Below are 17510 nucleotides of genomic sequence, written 5' to 3' on the forward strand. Positions count from 1 at the left end.
GATGAATAAAATTTTTTATAGAAAGAAAATATAATTATATTTAAAGATGTACTAGATATTTTACTTTTTATAAATAATCTTTTTGAAAATTTTTATATTAACAATACTATAATTATAGCATATCTATACAATAAATAATAATAATGTAAAGTAATAAAAAATGAAAGGATTTATTTTTTATTACTTAATAAAAGAAAATAATAAAAAGAAAGCTATTTAAAAGATATAAATAATGAATTTGAAAAAATATTTGCAAATAAATATAATAAGAAAGATTTAATATATAATATATATATAATTTCTATAAATAATAGAAAAATTCTAATGTTTATTAATTAATTAATAATAAAAAAGAGGAAAAAAATGTAAAATAATTAAATTATTTTTTATTCATATAAAAATAATATTAAATATTAATATTAAATTATACTGTAATAAAAAAAAATTTTTATGAAATTTTATGAAAACATAATTATCTTTATTTATATAAAAAATAGTAATTGTACATAAAAATAAAATTTAAGTCTATATGTTGGATAAAATAAATTTAAAAAATTATAAATTTTCATATTTTTTTATTATTACTTATTTATAAGACAATTATTACAAATATAATTTGTAACTATCAAGACTACAATAAATTATAGCTATAACATATTTTTAAAAGAATTATTTTGGTAAATTTTCTTTATCTTATTTTTTACTTTATGTAAATTTTTTTTAAATGAATGAAAATTTTTTAATCATCTATCAAATTTAGTTATAATAATATTTTTACAAAAACTATTTTTGTGAATTTTTCTTTATTTCATTTTTTGCTTCTTGTAATTTTTCTTTAATGTATTTTGTAATTTTTAATCGTTCAAAAAATTTCTCTTGATTAAAAGGTAAAGAAATACCATGTGTTCTACTTTGAAGTATCAAATATGCTATGAATTGTGCAGATCGTCTAATTGGTTTTGTATTTGCCAATTTATTAATTAATTGTTCATTATGTATCAAATATGTAAATAAGATACGCCAAAAACCCATGTTTGATTTGCCTTTTTTAAAAAGCAAATAAAAATATTTATATTTTTGGAACTTCAAATGTACACATGTTACGATATTTTAATAAGAGCTCTCGCTTAAGTCTAAGTTGTTTACGTAAAGTTTCCAGTTTTTGTAATTGTTCTTCTTTACTATATTCTATCCCTGGTAATCTTTTAATCTACAAAATATAAAAACTATATTACATAGTTATAAAATATGATATATAATTACAATATATATGCTATATAATATATGTGCTGATAGATGTGTGCGTGTGTATAACATATATATATTACTTATATATTTTGTATTATAAAAGATTGCATTTAGAAATTTAAAAAAATATATAATTACATATATTAAGAAATAGAATAAAAAATAAATATATTCAAAAAATATTTATTCATATTTCATAGCATTTCACCTGAGCTCTTGTAGAATCTAATTTTTTTTGAAGTTCTAAAATTTTATGACTTGTATCTTGTGATTCTTTAGCTTTTTGCGCAGTATCATGTGGATCTTTTTCAACACTAAAAGTAAAATACAAATAGAATAAAATTAATATATAATAAAGTTTTTTAAAAAGATATTTATTAATAATTTCTTTTTAATTTCTTTTTCTATTTAAGATATGATTATTTTAAATACTGTTATATTTTAAATATAAATATATATTATATAATATATAATAATATATATAAATTATATATATATATATATTTTATATAATTTATGCATATATATATAATTGCAATAATTATTAACATATTACCGAAATATATTTAAAATATAACCTAAGTATATTTTTCAAATTATAATTAATTTAAAAAATATTTTATAAAGAAAAAATATGTTTTTAAGTATAATGATTTTAAAGAAACAATTTATAAAGAAAAATATTGAGTCAAAAAAATTAATATAAAAATACAAATAAAGATTAAATAAATTATATCTTTATTTTAAAATAATTCAAAATCATTAAACAACTATTCTAATTATCAAATTATTAAAATATACAAACCTCCGAATTATTTCATATATAATTGGTAATATTTCAATATCCAAATCATCCACTGTAAATTGTGGACGTAAAGTAGTTTCCTCTGATAATTCTGATTCCATTATAACATTTTGATGAAATATAAATAATGTAAGTTATAATATTTTCTGTGTTTCTATGAATTTTCATACATTAGAACGCTATCGTTGATTAAAAATCATCCTTAAATAGTGATTTTTTAGTAACTAGATTCTTGTAACTAAATTCACGATCTTCATTTGTAATCTATTTCAGCTTGGTTGATTTCTTCGTCATTTTACATCGATAAGAAAAGCAAGGTATCGTTCATGTTAATTCATTTTAATCTTAAAATATCCAAATATATATTAATCATCCTTATGTTCTGTACTGTTTTAAATTATTAAATAAGCTTATACAATTATTATTTTTTATTTATATGATTTTTGTTTATTGTTAATAGTCAATATGGGGCGTCGACCAGCTAGATGGTATGTAGTACATATATTTATATTTATTTAATTTTGTTAATAAATTTTATATCTAATAAAATTTTACACAATTTTATTTAAATATATTAATAATAATTTTTTCTTGTTTATTATAAAAAATTTTTATATTTCTATTAATTTTCAATTTTTTGTTTTTAATTATACATATATTTTTAATACAATTTTTTAATATTTTTCCTTATAGCTATCGATATTGTAAGAATAAACCTTATCCTAAATCAAGATTTTGTAGAGGTGTGCCTGATCCAAAGATACGTATTTTTGATCTTGGAAAAAAAAAAGCTTCTGTGGAAGATTTTCCATTATGTGTACATTTAGTATCGGATGAATATGAACAACTTAGTTCTGAAGCTCTTGAAGCTGGACGTATTTGTGCAAATAAATATATGGTGAAAAATGCTGGAAAAGATCAATTTCATATTCGTATGAGATTACACCCATTTCATGTTATTCGTATCAATAAAATGTTATCATGTGCTGGAGCTGATAGGTACATAAATAATTTAATAATTATACATTTAATAATAATGAAATTTTTTAAAATAATATTGAATATTAATAATTAGCATATGCACATCAGAGCAAGTCCTATCATATATAGAGAAAAAACAAGTGTACATATATGCTCTTTAGTACCTATCTTAATAGATCTTAATAGATATAGAATTATATTTAATAAATTATAATTTTGATTAATTTCATTAAATATTGTTTTTTTTACATTTTTTAAGACTTCAAACAGGAATGAGAGGTGCTTTTGGTAAACCTCAAGGTACTGTAGCTAGGGTTCATATTGGACAACCCATTATGAGTGTACGTTCATCTGATCGTCATAAGGCTGCTGTAGTTGAAGCATTACGACGTGCAAAATTCAAATTTCCTGGTCGTCAAAAAATATATGTTTCAAAGAAATGGGGTTTTACCAAATATGATCGTGCTGAATATGAAGAACTGAAAGCAGCAGGTCGATTAGCTCCAGATGGTTGTAATGTCAAATACTTACCAGAACATGGACCACTTGATGAATGGAAAAAATTCAGAAAAGTTCTTGCTGCTGCTTAAATAAAATATGATTTTTTGAATTTGAATTTTATTAAATAATTAAAAGTAAGCACATGTTTTTAATTTTTCCGTATTTATTATACTTTGTTATACTTTATTCTGCAATTTTTATACTTTTATATTATATTAGTTTATTTATTATTATTTTTTAATTTAATATTTATTATCATTTAATTCTTATTTTATTTAATTTGATAAAATTAAAAATTAAAATATTTAAACTATTTGTAATTTATTTAAGGAGAGTTTATATTTGTATAATTATATTTTTTGTTAATTATTTAAAAATTTTATAAAATTTTATTTTTTCTAAAAAATAAAGTCTAGCAAAGTAAATATGAGTAACCCTATAAAATAAAAAATATTCTATTATCTAATTATTATGTATACAAATTTTAAGATGACTGCATTGATATAAAATATAATTAAATGTTTAATATATATATACATTAAAAATAATGTATATATATATATATATATATGTATCTTCTGATAGCTTTGCCAGAAAATTAATTTTATTTCTCAAATTTTTAATCAGATTTTTTTAATCTCAAACTTTATTCCTTTCTTATTTCGTTATCTTTATAAATAGAAATATAAAACATAAATATAATACAAATCTTATTTATTAAGATATCAGAAAATATAAATTTTTTTAATTCTTTTTATGAATGTTATTTATCCAAAAAATAAATTATTTTTATCCTTAATAACTTATTTATAATTAAAAAAAATATATATGAATATACATATTTTTATATATTTTTTTTATCTCATTTAAATATTTTAAATAACCGAAAAAAAACGATAGAGTATTTATCCCTATATTATTAAACAAAACAATTTGAAACTTCAAGAATGATATTTCAAATAAGAAATATTAACAAACAATAACAATAATAATAGAGGTTGCTTACTCATTTCTTTTGAACCAAGAAATGATACATACATAATATAATTTCAACTAGTAATTATATTCTTATTCTATATAATCAATATAATAGTAATATTTTTAAAAATTATCATCTTATTCAAAAATAAAAAACAGTGAGAATTATTAAAAAAAAATTAATAATTAATAAAATAAATTAATAATTAATTAATAATTATTTTATTTAGATAATTATAAAACTATTTTTATTAAAAGTTAATATATATATGTATATATATATATGAAAATTATTATATTTATTTCTATTATTTAAAAAAAATTGAATTTATTAACATATCTCTATAAATATTAAAATTTTATTTGTCTCTAAATGTGAGAACATCCATTAATTAGACTCCTGAGATAATTTCAACTAATATTTTCTTTTGCAAAAATTTATTATTTATAAAATTATTTATAAAATAACATTGTCAATGTTAGTGTTTAGTATTATGTCAAGAAGCACAATTTTTTTTTCGAGCCAGGATGATAATATTGGTTATTGCTAATCAAGCATGAAGATATTCAAGTAATGTATACAGTGGGTATAATGGAAAGTATTTGAACGTTTATTTATAATCTTTCTACAATATATGTTAATAGAATTTGTTTAAGACAATGAGAGGTGCATAGTGTAAAGAGAGAAATCTCAAAATTATGTCAAAAGCAAAATTTGAAAATGATTCATCAATTTATATAATAGATGTAACACATTTATTATTACACGCACTGTTAGTAGGTTACAAAAGTATTCGAACGTTGATATATTCTTAATAGCTTTTAAACACTTTAATCAGAAATATAAACACAGATATTAAGTGAGAGCATTTTCACATTCAGTTGATATTAAGCTATCGTTCCATTGATAATAAAATAAAAATCTGCGGTAAAATATTTAAAATGAATACGAAAAAGTCAAATAGAAAAATGTGAACGAAAAACTATTCTTCGGTTGCATAAGAATGGAAAATCATATAATAAAATCTACAATACATCATAAAAAAATCAAAAAATGAAGGAATAGTTATAAATAAAGCTCATTTAAGTTGATCAAGAAAATTAACTGAAAGAGAAGAAAAAGTTATTATTTGCAAAGTAAAGAAAAATCCTATCTATCCTATTATATCTACACCTACATTTTCAAATATGATATCAGAAATGTTTGTTTATCCTCAATTATGTCAATAAGTCTCACGAAATAATAATTTTCATGTTAGAGTATCAAGAAGAAAGTCATACATTAATAAGCAAAATCAAAAAAAAAGATTGACTTTTGCAAAAACATTTGTAACAAAAGATAATGATTTTTGGGAAAAAATGATATTTTCTAATAAATCTAAATTTAATATTTTTAACTCGGATAGGCAAAATTATGTATGGAAAAGATCAAATACAGAATTGGATGTCAAAAATATATGCCCAATAATAAAATATAGTAGTTCAATCATAGTGTGGGGCTATATGGCAGTTAATGATACAAAAAATTTAGTATTTATTGATGGATAAATACAAATATTTAGATATTTTAAAGAACAATCTCAAAGATAATTGGGATTGTTAAAAGACTTTTACTTTTAACAAGACAATGCTTTTAAACATACAGCACAAATCGTGAAAGAATGGATTCCATACAATATATCCCATATGTTAAATATTCCACCACAGAATTCAGATATCCTATTGAAAAATTTATGGATTGAAATAGGCAAAAAATTAAATAAACTTCAGAAACCTTCAAAACAGATACTTAAAAAAAAAATTATAAAAATATGGAATTCTATCAATTGTAATTTTATAAAATCACTGGTATATAGTATAGAACGTCAATTGAAACAAATTATTACCACCAAAGATGGTCCAACAAAATATTAATGTTAAGTAATACTGTATATATGAGGTATTCAAATACTTTTGTAACCTATTAACAGTGTGTGTTTGTAATATATGTATTATAACTACTGCAAAAATTAGTGAATCATTTTCAAATTTTGTTGACATAATCTTGAGATTTCTTTCTTACCATACATTGTCTTAAACAAGTTGCATTAACATATATATTTCGTTCATCAAAAATAGTAAATGTAAGCATTCAAATACTTTTATTACCCACTGTATATATATCAAAGAAAATGTATTGAATAACAAATATTTTTTTATCAATAAAAATTTATATATATTTATTTATTGAATTATATCACAGATAATGAATAAATTATAATATTCAACACACTTTCTTTGATACATGTTGCTTGGATTTGTTGAAAGCAATAAAAATATAAGAAACACATCTAATATGTAGCTATTTTTCTTTTTATTTCATTTTCATTTTCTTTTTTTTTCATTTAGATATCTTAAATAATAAAAATAATAAAATAAATATAATTTAAAAAATATCAATATAAATGGATATTTTTAATATTTTTTGCTCAATATTTAAATATATTTAAATATTTATATATATAATTATTATATAATATATATATATATAATAATATATATTATATAATATAATATATTATTATATATAATATATATATAATAATTTAATAATTATTTATATCATTTTGTTCAAAAGATCTATAGAAATATTTTGTATCAAGAGCAAATATAAGAATCAATCAGTCAAATTTATGAATAGCAGATTTTATCAAAATTCTGTTATTAAAATTTTTTTATCACAAAAATGGTAAATTTAATATTGAATTTGAATCTAGTAACAAAGAATAACAGAAATATAATAAAACCTGTTAAAGCAAATCCTGTCAGATTGGAAGCAAAATTAAAACTATGCAATAGATCAATGCAAAGAAGCAAAAATCGAACAGATTCTGCAACTTCACTCATTTAAATTTTAAATAAAGTAGCATAAATAGTTTATTTTATTTTATTTGTGACATAGAATTCATTTTATTAAAAAAAGTATATATTAAATTCATGATTTTCATTAAATACTTGTTCTAAAATATTAGTTATGCCTTTTGAATTCTGGAAAAAAATTTACAGATTTATATTTATTAAACATTAAAATTCATGAAAAATATCTATTGAAGATTACAAAATCATATATATTGCAATGCAATAAATTATATTTTATAATTTTTTGTTAATAATTTTAATCGTAAATAATTTAAAAAAAATTCTTATAATTTACAATTTACATATATAATATCTTATTTACAATTTATATTCAGAATTTTAAAAAAAATTTATAAACAAACTAAATATTTTATATTATAAAAAATAATTAAATTAAATATAATAAATATACATTAAATATTTTAATGGATATTTAATGTGAATGACATGTAATATCAACATCATTTTCATTTTCTGTATTTTGCATTTCATCATCAATATCTATATCACATATTCCGTGACTATTATTATCAAGTGCTTCTGTACTAGTTGCTGCATCTAATAATGGAGACAATTTTTCTGCTTCACTATCTTCATCTTGTCCTTGTCCCTGTAAATATGATTTATATGAACAACAAAATAAAAATTTATATATTTAATATTTTATTAAAATTATATAACTTTAAAAAATCGTAGCACGAGTATTAATAGAATACCTCATAAAGAGATACTGGTTGTTTTTCATTAACAAGTCTAAGAGTGTCTCGTGATCGTAGTACTATTTTTTCCCGTAAGTGACCAGAAGATTTTATTCTCATTGCTGGAGATCGACTGTGTATATCCTTTTGTGATCCTGAGTGTTCATCTCTAGCTAATAAAATAGACATTCGAAACTCTGGAGTAGGACATGCAGTACCACTAGTTCTTGCAGATATATCTGCTTCTTTTGAAGATACATGTTTTGATATGACAGGTGTACGTTCTACTGACCTTTTAATAACATAATATGCATATTACAATTACATTAGAATTTAAATGAATTATATTAACATAAACATAAAATATGCATATATAAAAAAATTAAATTAAATTAGAGTATTATTTTACCTATTTAATGTTTCAGCTGCTTGAATTGCACTAGCCGTGTCTGTATCAGGAGTGTCTGGAGATTCTGGAACAAGAACAGTAGTTGTTCTTGGAATGTATGGACCATTTAAAGCTTCTATCAATGATACAGCTTCATATCCAGCTGGTATATTTTCACAACTTCCCTAAAAAAGGATTTAATATTTCATTCATAAAATTAGTCTAATATTTTTAATTTTATATCTATTTTAAATAGACATAAAATTATTCAATGTTCCATCAAATATTGAATTCAAGCAATGTTTTCCAATCAATGAATCATAACATATTAATTGTATTGTGAATATATATTGCAAAAATTTTATTAAAATTTTACTAAAAATATTTAATATTTATAAATAATATTGAAAATATAATCAATGATAATCAAAAATCATTATTATACATAATATATATATACATTAATATAAATATTTTTATACAATAAGCTTCAATTAAGCTTAGATTATTTGATTCCCGAATTATTCAATTTTTTGATATTAAAATTTACATTTTTTCTCTAAATTCAATTAATAAATATTCATAGTACTTAATGATTTTCAAATTTTTCAAATTTATTTGAATAATATCCATGTTTAGTTTATTTATCTGTATTGATTTAAAAAATAAAATCTCCCGATTTTATCTTTTGATAAATAATCTTTTTGATAATTCAACAAATTTGTTGCTGCTAATAAATTGAATACTTAATATACTAAATTATTATATTATAATGATATTTTTTAAAATATTTCTTCCTTTTTAAATAAATTATGTAATTTTTAATCAAAATTTATTATTTCAAATAATTAAAATAATTTTATTTTATCAATTATGATATGTTGTAAAATTTAAATTCTAAAATGCTTTACTAGCCAAAGAAGATTGATAAACACTTATATGAACTAATATAATAAATAATATAAATATGTAAAATATAAAATAGTATATATACATATATGTATATACATTAATAAAATTACTTATTTGTATAAATAAATATTGACCTCTGGTAATGGTGGATTTGATATAATAGCTCCAGTTGCTTTTTGAAGAGCTTTAATTTGAAGAAGAGCTCTGAAAGGAGCTCGACATATTGGACAATTATTTGCTTGATATCGAAGAGAATCTGCACAACTATTACATAGACATAAATGTCTACATGGTAATATTAAAGTATCTCGAACATCACACATACAAATAACACATTCTGATCCATTATCATCTGTATCCTCATCACTTCCTTGTTGCTAAAAAATAAATTATTGTAAAAAAAATCTAAAATAAAAAATTTTAATATATATTAATATATCATCATTATTTATTTTATACCTTTGCATTTTCAGTATTTTTATTTTCAATTCCATATATTTCTTGAAGTAAATAACAAAGACCATCAACATAGAGTTTTTGTTTAAGAGCTTTTAATACATATGTTCCATCTGAATGTTTTTCAACAACTGCAATAGTTGTATGAGATTGTTTTGGTTCATCTGAACCTTCCTCTGCTATACAATGAATTGCTATTGGTATTATCTATAAGTAATTATAGCAATTAATAAGAAATAATTTAAAAATTCTATTAAAAATATTAAAAATATATATATAGATATTTTAAACATACTTCCCTGTCAATATTGTACAATAAATCTTCTTTGTTATATATTGTTGGATCAAACATATGCGATGTTTGAGAAAATAATTGATTGGCACCTTTCTTATAATAATATGTTTCAGAATTCATAGAGGGATCCCTTGGTATGTATCTACAAATATATATTAAATTTTTAATTATATATATTTGATATATATATAATATATCCTAAATTTTTGTAGTACATATATTACATACGTAACTCCTTTTGTTGTGATTTCTTCAGTGCAAAAATAATATATTGTAATTGCACATCTTACATCGCAATCAAATGTAAATTCAATATTATAACGATTTGATTTCTTATCTATATCTCCATCTCCATAATGTTTTACATTGTGACATTGAGGAGAAGTAGAAGTTTGATCAATATTACGAATTAATCTTAATGATTCCCTTCTTATATTTACTAAACTTTTTAATGTTTTAGTAGGATCATTAGCTTGCGGTGGAGGATATGGAAACTAAAATAAATATAAATATTTTAAATCTATATATATGTTTACATAATATTATAATATCTCTTACAGGTGTTGGACGACTTCCTAAAAAATTCAAATCAGCATTTTCTCCAAAGAGATATGCTTCTGGTTGAGGTGTATCAAATCGTTCACCACCCATTATGAAATGACTACCAAAATAACTTCCTAATAAATAAAATTTATTATTATATTAAATTTATATATAAAATATTCAATTAATATATATTTAATATATAATTTATTATACTTTATATGTACTTCAATATATAATTTTTAATTATTAAAATAAGAATTAGAAATTTAATTTCTATATTTCGTAATAATTTTTATTTAATAATTTTACTATTTTAAAAATTATAAAATAATATAAACAAACCTGAACGAGGAGGATATTTATATGCATGATTTGAAACAATATCAACTTCTTCTACACCAGCATTTTGTCGACTCGTTAACGAACCCATTGCTTAATTATACAAAAATATTTATAAATTATTGTTATGTAAATTTTATTCTATTATATGAAATTAACTATAAATTTTTTTATGATAAATACAAAGTATAGTATGAAGTAGAAGTCAAAATTTATCATTAAAAAATGCTCAATAATTTAAAATATTATTAATAAAGATATGAATAAAATTTGATAAACAATTTGTATTTAATAAACTTTTTTACATGCAAAACGTATGAAATGCATAACATACATATCTTTCAGGTTAGCCAATTTTATTAAAATTATTTATTACCTAAATCTTTTAACTTTTATCTATTTTATTAAATACATTAGAAACAATATTGAAATATATAAAATTAATAAAATTATTTTTTGTTTCCAAATTAAAAACAAATTAAAATAATTTTTTAGAAAACACAACATTTATATGTTTCTTAGACTGTTAGATCAAACGCGCTATTTCAAATTTTTGATACTATACTTCGCAATTTTATAATTGATGACTAAATAACTAAAAACTATATAAGTATTTACATTATGTCAATACGCAATAAAGATTATAATATTTTTTTAATGGTTGTTATAAATATTTGATAAAATTTTTAATTAAGATCAGTAAAAAATAATAAATGAATAATGGCACATAATATAATACTACTAATTTGACATTAATAAGTTTCCGACAATATAACCAAATTTTTTAATATAATTTTATGTAATAAAAGTAACAACAAAAGAAATGTGATATGAATTATATATTATATGATATAAATTTATGTAATGTATAAAATGTAAATAATTTTTTATCATCATGAAATTTAATGAAAAAGAACTTGCAGAAGCAAGTAATGGTCCCGCTGATATTGAAGGTCGTTTAAATCACAAACGAGCACACAAATCAGGTTAGTTTTATTAAAAATTATTTTTTTAAAAGAATATTATATACAAAAACTTATTGATTATTAGAAATTCTGATGTTATATATTTTTCCATACTATATTTATGTTAAATAATTTATTAAATTTTAATGTTATTGCTTAATTAAAAGAATAATGATTAATCTGTTATTGTTTATTTATATTTACATAATTATACTTTAGGATTCAAGGAGAAATGGTTCAAATTAAGATGTAATTTATTGTTCTATTTCAATATTAATGAATTAGGACAAATTGATACTAAGCAACCAGCAGGTGTAATTATTTTAGAAAATTACAGTATTAATCTTGATGCTGCTTCTGAAGGTGTTTTTGCATTTAGTATAGCATTTCGAGATGAATATGAAAAAAGACACATTTTAAGTGGTCGTTCGGAATCTCAAGTTGAACAATGGGTCAATGCTCTTAAACAAGCAAGCTATGAATATTGGAGATTTCGTTTAATAGTACTTCAAGAAAAATTATGCAAGAAAACAGGAATAGATCCTTTGCTTATGTATCCACGAAATCAAGGAATTATTAGAGATGAAGCATGGGAAACTGCATCAACTTTTCGATCTCACGTACGCTCTTTTACTACATCAGTTGTAACATCAACAGCATTAAATACAGTAACAAAAGAAATGAACTTAATTGAATTTTAAATCAAATAATCTAATTATTTTTTATATATTTATTTAAAAACCATTTAATCATATCACATTTACATAGAATTATGTAAAATATAGACATTTGAAAACTTAAATTTATATGATAATAAAATAACAAGCTTAAAAATATTTATTGAAGTTATAAGTTATATAATTTATTTTATTATTATAAGCAAACAATAATTCTATGCTTATAAGCAAATAACAATTTATTTTCATTAAAATTGAATAAAATATAATTTTTATTATTTATAAATATGTTATATATATATATATATTTTTTTTTTATTATATTTAATATATATTATATATATATAAAATATATTTTTTATAATATTTTAATAGCATAAATTTTAATATGATTTTTAAAAAATATTATGTATAATGTAATTATATAAAAATATTATACATAATTATACTATATAATAAGTTTTAAAAATGTATTCATTGATTAATTTGATGAGTGATTTTTAAGAAATTTATATTATAAATGATTATTCTAGCATTGTAGATATTTTCTACCTCATTTTAGATTTTTTTAAATACTTGTAAATCAAATATTTTTTATATATATATTTTATATTGTATACTTTATATATTTATATAAATTTTTAGTAATTATTAATATATATTTAATATATTTTAAATATATATTATATATATATATTAATATATATTAATATATAATAATATATAATAATATATATAATATATATATTTATGATATTGAAATAAAAAAATTTTTTGTCAATATTTTATCATATATTATATTTTATTAATATTTAAAATAATTTTCTTAAATTTTTCAATTTTATTATATTTATAAAATATATATTATATAAAAATGGAAAGATAATTTATTATACAAAATGGACAGCATGAGAAAAAGAATATATATATTTGACTGATACATGTGTTTATTTTTTTTTATTTATCATAAATCAAACTTAGAAATTAATTCAATTTTAATTTAAATAAAAATAATTGAATAAAAATAAAAAAATTTTATATTTGAATGATATAAAATAATGATATTTATCATAAATTAAAGTCACAAATTAACAATTTACTTTAAATTTAAATAAAAATAATATTAATCATTGATAAAATTGTATAAAATTGATTGTTTATGCAATATATTTTTATATATTTATGTATAAAATATAATAATATAATTTATATAAATATATTTATTGTGCTATCAATTTTTTTATTTCAATGATTCAAGATTGATTTAAATCACACCTAATAATTTTTTTTTAATGTTTTAAAAATAAGTTGGTATTACTGTTTCCATACTTTTCACAACGTGTCACTTTATATATCCACGCGTCAACATTACTGTACTAAATATTAAACCTACTATAGTTATGATTACTATTTAATCTAATATGATTTAAATTCTGATAACGACGTGAATTTTTTAATTGTGTAATTTATTATATAATATTTGAAATAAATCATCAATTAAATAAACGTAAAACAACACGATGAAACAATTCATAACTTTACTTATTCTAATAATTTGCGGAATTTCTGAAATTTTTGGTGAAACTTGTCAAAAACCTGAGGTTATTGCATCTGCATATATCACAGAAGATGCAACAATCTTAACAAATGTAGCATTTACAACACAATTTGTACTTAAATGTAGTAATGGTATAAAAGGTATTACATTATATGCAGAAGTTGATGGGAAGTCATTACCAGCTGCTAGATTAAGTTCAGATAACAAATATCAGGTATGTTTCATTTAAATTTATGATTCATTTATATGCTTTATTTTTTTATTTAAAATAAGTTAAAATGGTAATAAAATTAAATCATATAAATATCAAAATTATAAAAATTTAATTTTTATTATAATAAATTTAATTTTTATAGGTATCTTGGACAGAAGATATAAAAAAAGTACATTCTGGAGATTATAGTATAAAATTATATGATGAAGAAAGATATGCAGCTATACGTAAAGCATTAAGAAATGGAGAAGATTCAAATAATGTGAAACCTTTAGTTGTTGTAGTACTTAATAATCCAGGCATATATCGTGGACCTTGGGTTAACTCTGAACTTCTTGCTGTTCTTTTAGCTGCTTTAGTGTCATATTCTGCCTTTTCTTCTAAGTTTAAGCTACTTGCGTAAACTTTTTTTTATAAACAATAAATTTGTTACATGGAATTTTATATAGATTATTATTAATATTACTTAAATAAATAAATTTTGTTTTAATTAATTTTCAAATTTATAATGTTAATTTAATGTTAATAATGTTAATTATATATTAACATATTATATTTTTAACAGAATGTTACTTTTGTATATAAAATAATATTAATTTTCTATAATAATATTTAATAACTCTTTTTTTATATATAATAATTATATTAATCTTCATCTATAATTTATTTTTAAAATACATCAAAACTATTTATAAAATATAATTAGATATAAAAGATTAATATATATCAGAAGAAGGTGGATTGCCGAAAAAATATTCCCAAGAAGGTGGATAATTAATACTGTTATTACTAATATCACTTATTAAATTCAACCATTCATTCAATCCATTGAAAAGTACCAATGCATCAGAAACATTATCTCCTTCTGAACAATAGCAAAAAAGTATTGTACTAGGAATTTCCATTGATTTGAGATGCTCGTAGAAATCATTTGCAAATCCACCACCAGAAATGTAACATTCTTCTGTAGAATCTTCTGTTATATTTTTTATATGTCTTTTCCAAGAAAGAGTTTTAAGAAGTTTCTCATTATTTAATAAAAAATTATCTGAAGAAAGATATCTTAAGGTAGTTTCTGATTTCTTTATACATTCGTAATCATAACTACTGGTTAAAATTATTATCTATAAAAATAGATTTTATATTAATAATTAAATTAATATTAAATTATATGATTAATATTTATAATATTATAGTATTATATCACACTGTACCTTGCTGATTTTTTTATGTTGAATAAATTGTATTAATTCATCAAAAAAGTTATTTAAATTACCAACATAAGGTGAACGTAATTGTAAAAGAATTATGTTATACATTCCAACATAAAAGTCACCAGTAGTACAAAGAGAATTAGAATTTTTATCATAAGGATTAAGTCCACAGATTGGGAGGAACATAGAATTCCATAAACTTCCAATTTTATACAAATTTAAATTAGATATTAACAAATCAATGCATAATTGTCCAATATTTCCAACAGCCACTGAGGGAAGTATTAAAATATAATTTTCAAGGTTAATTTCTTCCAATATTTTTATCATTTTTTTAATAAGTGGTCACCTATTTTATTAATAAAATTCATTAAGTAAAAATCTTTATGATTTATAAAAATACAAATATAATATTTAAATGAATATATTAAAAATTTTATCATTTTAATTCTTATTGTAATAAATTTGAAATTTACAAATCATCACAATATATTTATTAAATATTTTCTTTATAATCATTTATTTATATATTTTTATATATCAGGTAAAAATTTTATATATAATTACGTACAATTATGTATAATTCAATTTAATTTTAAATAATAATATACTTTTTATAATATACTTTTTCATAAAACTAATAGAAGTGTATAAACGTATGCTTCAAACTTATTAAATAATTATTTAAAACTTCTGAAGTATATAATCATAGCATATGTATTTATATAAATTTAAGAATAAAGTTGGTACTTCTGTTTCTGCACTTTCAACTATTATATCTATATATCACATCTTATATCTAAATGAATAATACTTAATAGTATATATAGATATATACTAAATAATGTATGGTGTAATAATTCATATAAATTTATTTTAAAAATTGCAATAAAATTTATTAAAATATATTTTTTCTTTTAAATCTTATTTATAAAAATATAAAGTACAACAATATTAAAATTATTAAATAAAATACTATATAGTATAGTATATACAATAAAGTTGTAAATACTGATTAATTATTATAATGTAAATATATAAAATTAAGATAAAATTATAAAATATAATTTTTGTCAGCTAAATCTGTTTTTATCAAATCTTTAATATATGTCTTGTTATCATAATATCACCTTGATTTTGACAAGTTTTTTGATAATTTGATTACTATAAATATTAAATTATGTATAAATTAACAAATTGGCATCAAAATTATACAAAATCTTCAAGATTTATATCAAATATACAAAAGCAAGTCTTGATGGTAAAAATATATTAAATTTAGCTATATATTCTTCTTCATTTTAAATATTTATATTATGCATATTTTATAACTTTAAGAATTGAGTAAATGTTAGAAGTATTCATTTCCTTAAGAAAGTGCTTCAAAAAACACTGATAATGATAAAACAAATAAAATGCACCAATATATATTGCAGCTATTATTATACACAGCAAAAAAATATAAGACCTGTATTATTAAAATTTGTCTACATTTATCTTTTATTTTCAAACAATTAGAATATATTATCACTACTTCTTAAATGAGTATATTTTTTCATATTTTAAAATATTATATTTGTATTAATTTCAATATTTATATATGAATATTCTATTACAGATAATAATATATGACGTAAACATAAAATATCAAGATTAAGGAACACATATTTAAATCAATAGAACTAAAATATGAATATTATATTACATTTATATAATATGTATTAATATAATATTAATATATTAATATTTTATATAATGCTTTTTATTTGCAAAATAAATTTATCATTGAGTATATTTTTAAGTATAAATCAGATTTCGTATAATAATTATTTTCATT

General features: G+C 19.4%; 7 protein-coding genes and 2 long non-coding RNA genes across 14 annotated transcripts; 5 read left to right on the forward strand and 4 right to left on the reverse strand.

Annotated features, from left to right (window-relative positions):
• Positions 1-558: 558 nt before the first annotated feature.
• Positions 559-1032, reverse strand: LOC147656299 (protein NCBP2AS2 homolog). Its single transcript, XM_086915912.1, has one exon. The coding sequence runs from the start codon at positions 1030-1032 to the stop codon at positions 784-786; it is 249 nt and encodes an 82-aa protein (XP_086772038.1). The 3' UTR covers positions 559-783.
• On the reverse strand, positions 559-2442 carry MED9 (mediator complex subunit 9). The gene is made up of 3 exons (XM_003689830.4): positions 2054-2442; positions 1457-1562; positions 559-1210 (listed from the first exon to the last, which is right to left on the reverse strand). The coding sequence occupies exons 1-3, from the start codon at positions 2152-2154 to the stop codon at positions 1070-1072; spliced, it is 348 nt and encodes a 115-aa protein (XP_003689878.1). The 5' UTR covers positions 2155-2442; the 3' UTR covers positions 559-1069.
• RpL10 (ribosomal protein L10) lies at positions 2302-3673 on the forward strand. The gene is made up of 4 exons (XM_031915589.2): positions 2302-2370; positions 2514-2541; positions 2747-3052; positions 3294-3673. Exons 2-4 carry the CDS (start codon positions 2519-2521, stop codon positions 3622-3624), a joined length of 660 nt encoding a protein of 219 aa, XP_031771449.1. The 5' UTR covers positions 2302-2370; positions 2514-2518; the 3' UTR covers positions 3625-3673.
• Positions 3674-5122: 1449 nt separating this feature from the next.
• Positions 5123-9843, forward strand: LOC147656300 (uncharacterized). 2 transcript variants are annotated; one of them, XR_015294664.1, is made up of 3 exons: positions 5288-6636; positions 8108-8386; positions 8535-9843. It is a non-coding gene; the product is annotated as an uncharacterized LOC147656300 (long non-coding RNA). The 2 variants fall into 2 exon arrangements; XR_015294663.1 differs by lacking the exon at positions 8108-8386 and having other exon boundaries at positions 5123-6636.
• On the reverse strand, positions 7424-12012 carry Mrgn1 (Mahogunin ring finger 1). 4 transcript variants are annotated; one of them, XM_086915911.1, is made up of 10 exons: positions 11664-12012; positions 11049-11138; positions 10719-10837; positions 10389-10654; positions 10161-10302; positions 9869-10072; positions 9544-9786; positions 8519-8682; positions 8128-8401; positions 7424-8021 (listed from the first exon to the last, which is right to left on the reverse strand). In XM_086915911.1, the coding sequence occupies exons 2-10, from the start codon at positions 11134-11136 to the stop codon at positions 7845-7847; spliced, it is 1677 nt and encodes a 558-aa protein (XP_086772037.1). In that variant the 5' UTR covers positions 11137-11138; positions 11664-12012; the 3' UTR covers positions 7424-7844. The 4 variants fall into 4 exon arrangements, with proteins under 4 accessions (XP_086772037.1, XP_086772034.1, XP_086772036.1 ...); XM_086915908.1 differs by lacking the exon at positions 11664-12012 and adding an exon at positions 11422-11606; XM_086915910.1 differs by lacking the exon at positions 11664-12012 and adding an exon at positions 11380-11604.
• LOC100865337 (pleckstrin homology domain-containing family J member 1) lies at positions 11449-12846 on the forward strand. Its single transcript, XM_003689829.3, has 2 exons — positions 11449-12031; positions 12230-12846. Exons 1-2 carry the CDS (start codon positions 11941-11943, stop codon positions 12709-12711), a joined length of 573 nt encoding a protein of 190 aa, XP_003689877.1. The 5' UTR covers positions 11449-11940; the 3' UTR covers positions 12712-12846.
• A 1118-nt stretch (positions 12847-13964) lies between these two features.
• On the forward strand, positions 13965-14953 carry Tapdelta (Translocon-associated protein delta). Its single transcript, XM_003689827.4, has 2 exons — positions 13965-14459; positions 14602-14953. Exons 1-2 carry the CDS (start codon positions 14208-14210, stop codon positions 14860-14862), a joined length of 513 nt encoding a protein of 170 aa, XP_003689875.1. The 5' UTR covers positions 13965-14207; the 3' UTR covers positions 14863-14953.
• On the reverse strand, positions 14558-16485 carry LOC100865572 (proteasome assembly chaperone 2). 2 transcript variants are annotated; one of them, XM_031915584.2, is made up of 3 exons: positions 16245-16485; positions 15674-16022; positions 14558-15583 (listed from the first exon to the last, which is right to left on the reverse strand). In XM_031915584.2, the coding sequence occupies exons 2-3, from the start codon at positions 16001-16003 to the stop codon at positions 15176-15178; spliced, it is 738 nt and encodes a 245-aa protein (XP_031771444.1). In that variant the 5' UTR covers positions 16004-16022; positions 16245-16485; the 3' UTR covers positions 14558-15175. The 2 variants fall into 2 exon arrangements, with proteins under 2 accessions (XP_031771444.1, XP_086772040.1); XM_086915914.1 differs by lacking the exon at positions 16245-16485 and adding an exon at positions 16023-16116 and having other exon boundaries at positions 14922-15583; positions 15674-15945.
• LOC147656301 (uncharacterized) lies at positions 16477-17481 on the forward strand. The gene is made up of 2 exons (XR_015294665.1): positions 16477-16934; positions 17292-17481. It is a non-coding gene; the product is annotated as an uncharacterized LOC147656301 (long non-coding RNA).
• Positions 17482-17510: the final 29 nt, after the last annotated feature.

The sequence above is a fragment of the Apis florea genome, unplaced genomic scaffold (genome assembly GCF_048593485.1).
Source record: "Apis florea isolate Af1SG1 unplaced genomic scaffold, ASM4859348v1 contig_3798_pilon, whole genome shotgun sequence".
Taxonomy (NCBI): domain Eukaryota; kingdom Metazoa; phylum Arthropoda; class Insecta; order Hymenoptera; family Apidae; genus Apis; species Apis florea.

What these genes read in the sequence shown, in the direction of transcription:
- LOC147656299 (XM_086915912.1), bottom strand. Translation starts at nt 1,032, where the DNA reads ATGGGTTTTTGGCGTATCTTATTTACATATTTGATACATAATGAACAA.
- MED9 (XM_003689830.4), bottom strand. Translation starts at nt 2,154, where the DNA reads ATGGAATCAGAATTATCAGAGGAAACTACTTTACGTCCACAATTTACA. An exon ending in ATATATGAAATAATTCGGAG is followed by an intron (nt 1,563 to 2,053) that starts GTTTGTATATTT and finishes TTTTACTTTTAG; the next exon opens with TGTTGAAAAAGATCCACATG. An exon ending in TAGATTCTACAAGAGCTCAG is followed by an intron (nt 1,211 to 1,456) that starts GTGAAATGCTAT and finishes TATATTTTGTAG; the next exon opens with ATTAAAAGATTACCAGGGAT.
- RpL10 (XM_031915589.2), top strand. Translation starts at nt 2,519, where the DNA reads ATGGGGCGTCGACCAGCTAGATG. An exon ending in GGGCGTCGACCAGCTAGATG is followed by an intron (nt 2,542 to 2,746) that starts GTATGTAGTACA and finishes TTTTCCTTATAG; the next exon opens with CTATCGATATTGTAAGAATA. An exon ending in TCATGTGCTGGAGCTGATAG is followed by an intron (nt 3,053 to 3,293) that starts GTACATAAATAA and finishes ACATTTTTTAAG; the next exon opens with ACTTCAAACAGGAATGAGAG.
- Mrgn1 (XM_086915911.1), bottom strand. Translation starts at nt 11,136, where the DNA reads ATGGGTTCGTTAACGAGTCGACAAAATGCTGGTGTAGAAGAAGTTGAT. An exon ending in TAGGAAGTCGTCCAACACCT is followed by an intron (nt 10,655 to 10,718) that starts GTAAGAGATATT and finishes TATTTATTTTAG; the next exon opens with TTTCCATATCCTCCACCGCA. An exon ending in AACCAGTATCTCTTTATGAG is followed by an intron (nt 8,022 to 8,127) that starts GTATTCTATTAA and finishes TCATATTTACAG; the next exon opens with GGACAAGGACAAGATGAAGA.
- LOC100865337 (XM_003689829.3), top strand. Translation starts at nt 11,941, where the DNA reads ATGAAATTTAATGAAAAAGAACTTGCAGAAGCAAGTAATGGTCCCGCT. An exon ending in CAAACGAGCACACAAATCAG is followed by an intron (nt 12,032 to 12,229) that starts GTTAGTTTTATT and finishes ATTATACTTTAG; the next exon opens with GATTCAAGGAGAAATGGTTC.
- Tapdelta (XM_003689827.4), top strand. Translation starts at nt 14,208, where the DNA reads ATGAAACAATTCATAACTTTACTTATTCTAATAATTTGCGGAATTTCT. An exon ending in GTTCAGATAACAAATATCAG is followed by an intron (nt 14,460 to 14,601) that starts GTATGTTTCATT and finishes TAATTTTTATAG; the next exon opens with GTATCTTGGACAGAAGATAT.
- LOC100865572 (XM_086915914.1), bottom strand. Translation starts at nt 16,116, where the DNA reads ATGATAAAATTTTTAATATATTCATTTAAATATTATATTTGTATTTTT. An exon ending in GAATTTTATTAATAAAATAG is followed by an intron (nt 15,946 to 16,022) that starts GTGACCACTTAT and finishes TACTTCCCTCAG; the next exon opens with TGGCTGTTGGAAATATTGGA. An exon ending in AACATAAAAAAATCAGCAAG is followed by an intron (nt 15,584 to 15,673) that starts GTACAGTGTGAT and finishes CTATTTTTATAG; the next exon opens with ATAATAATTTTAACCAGTAG.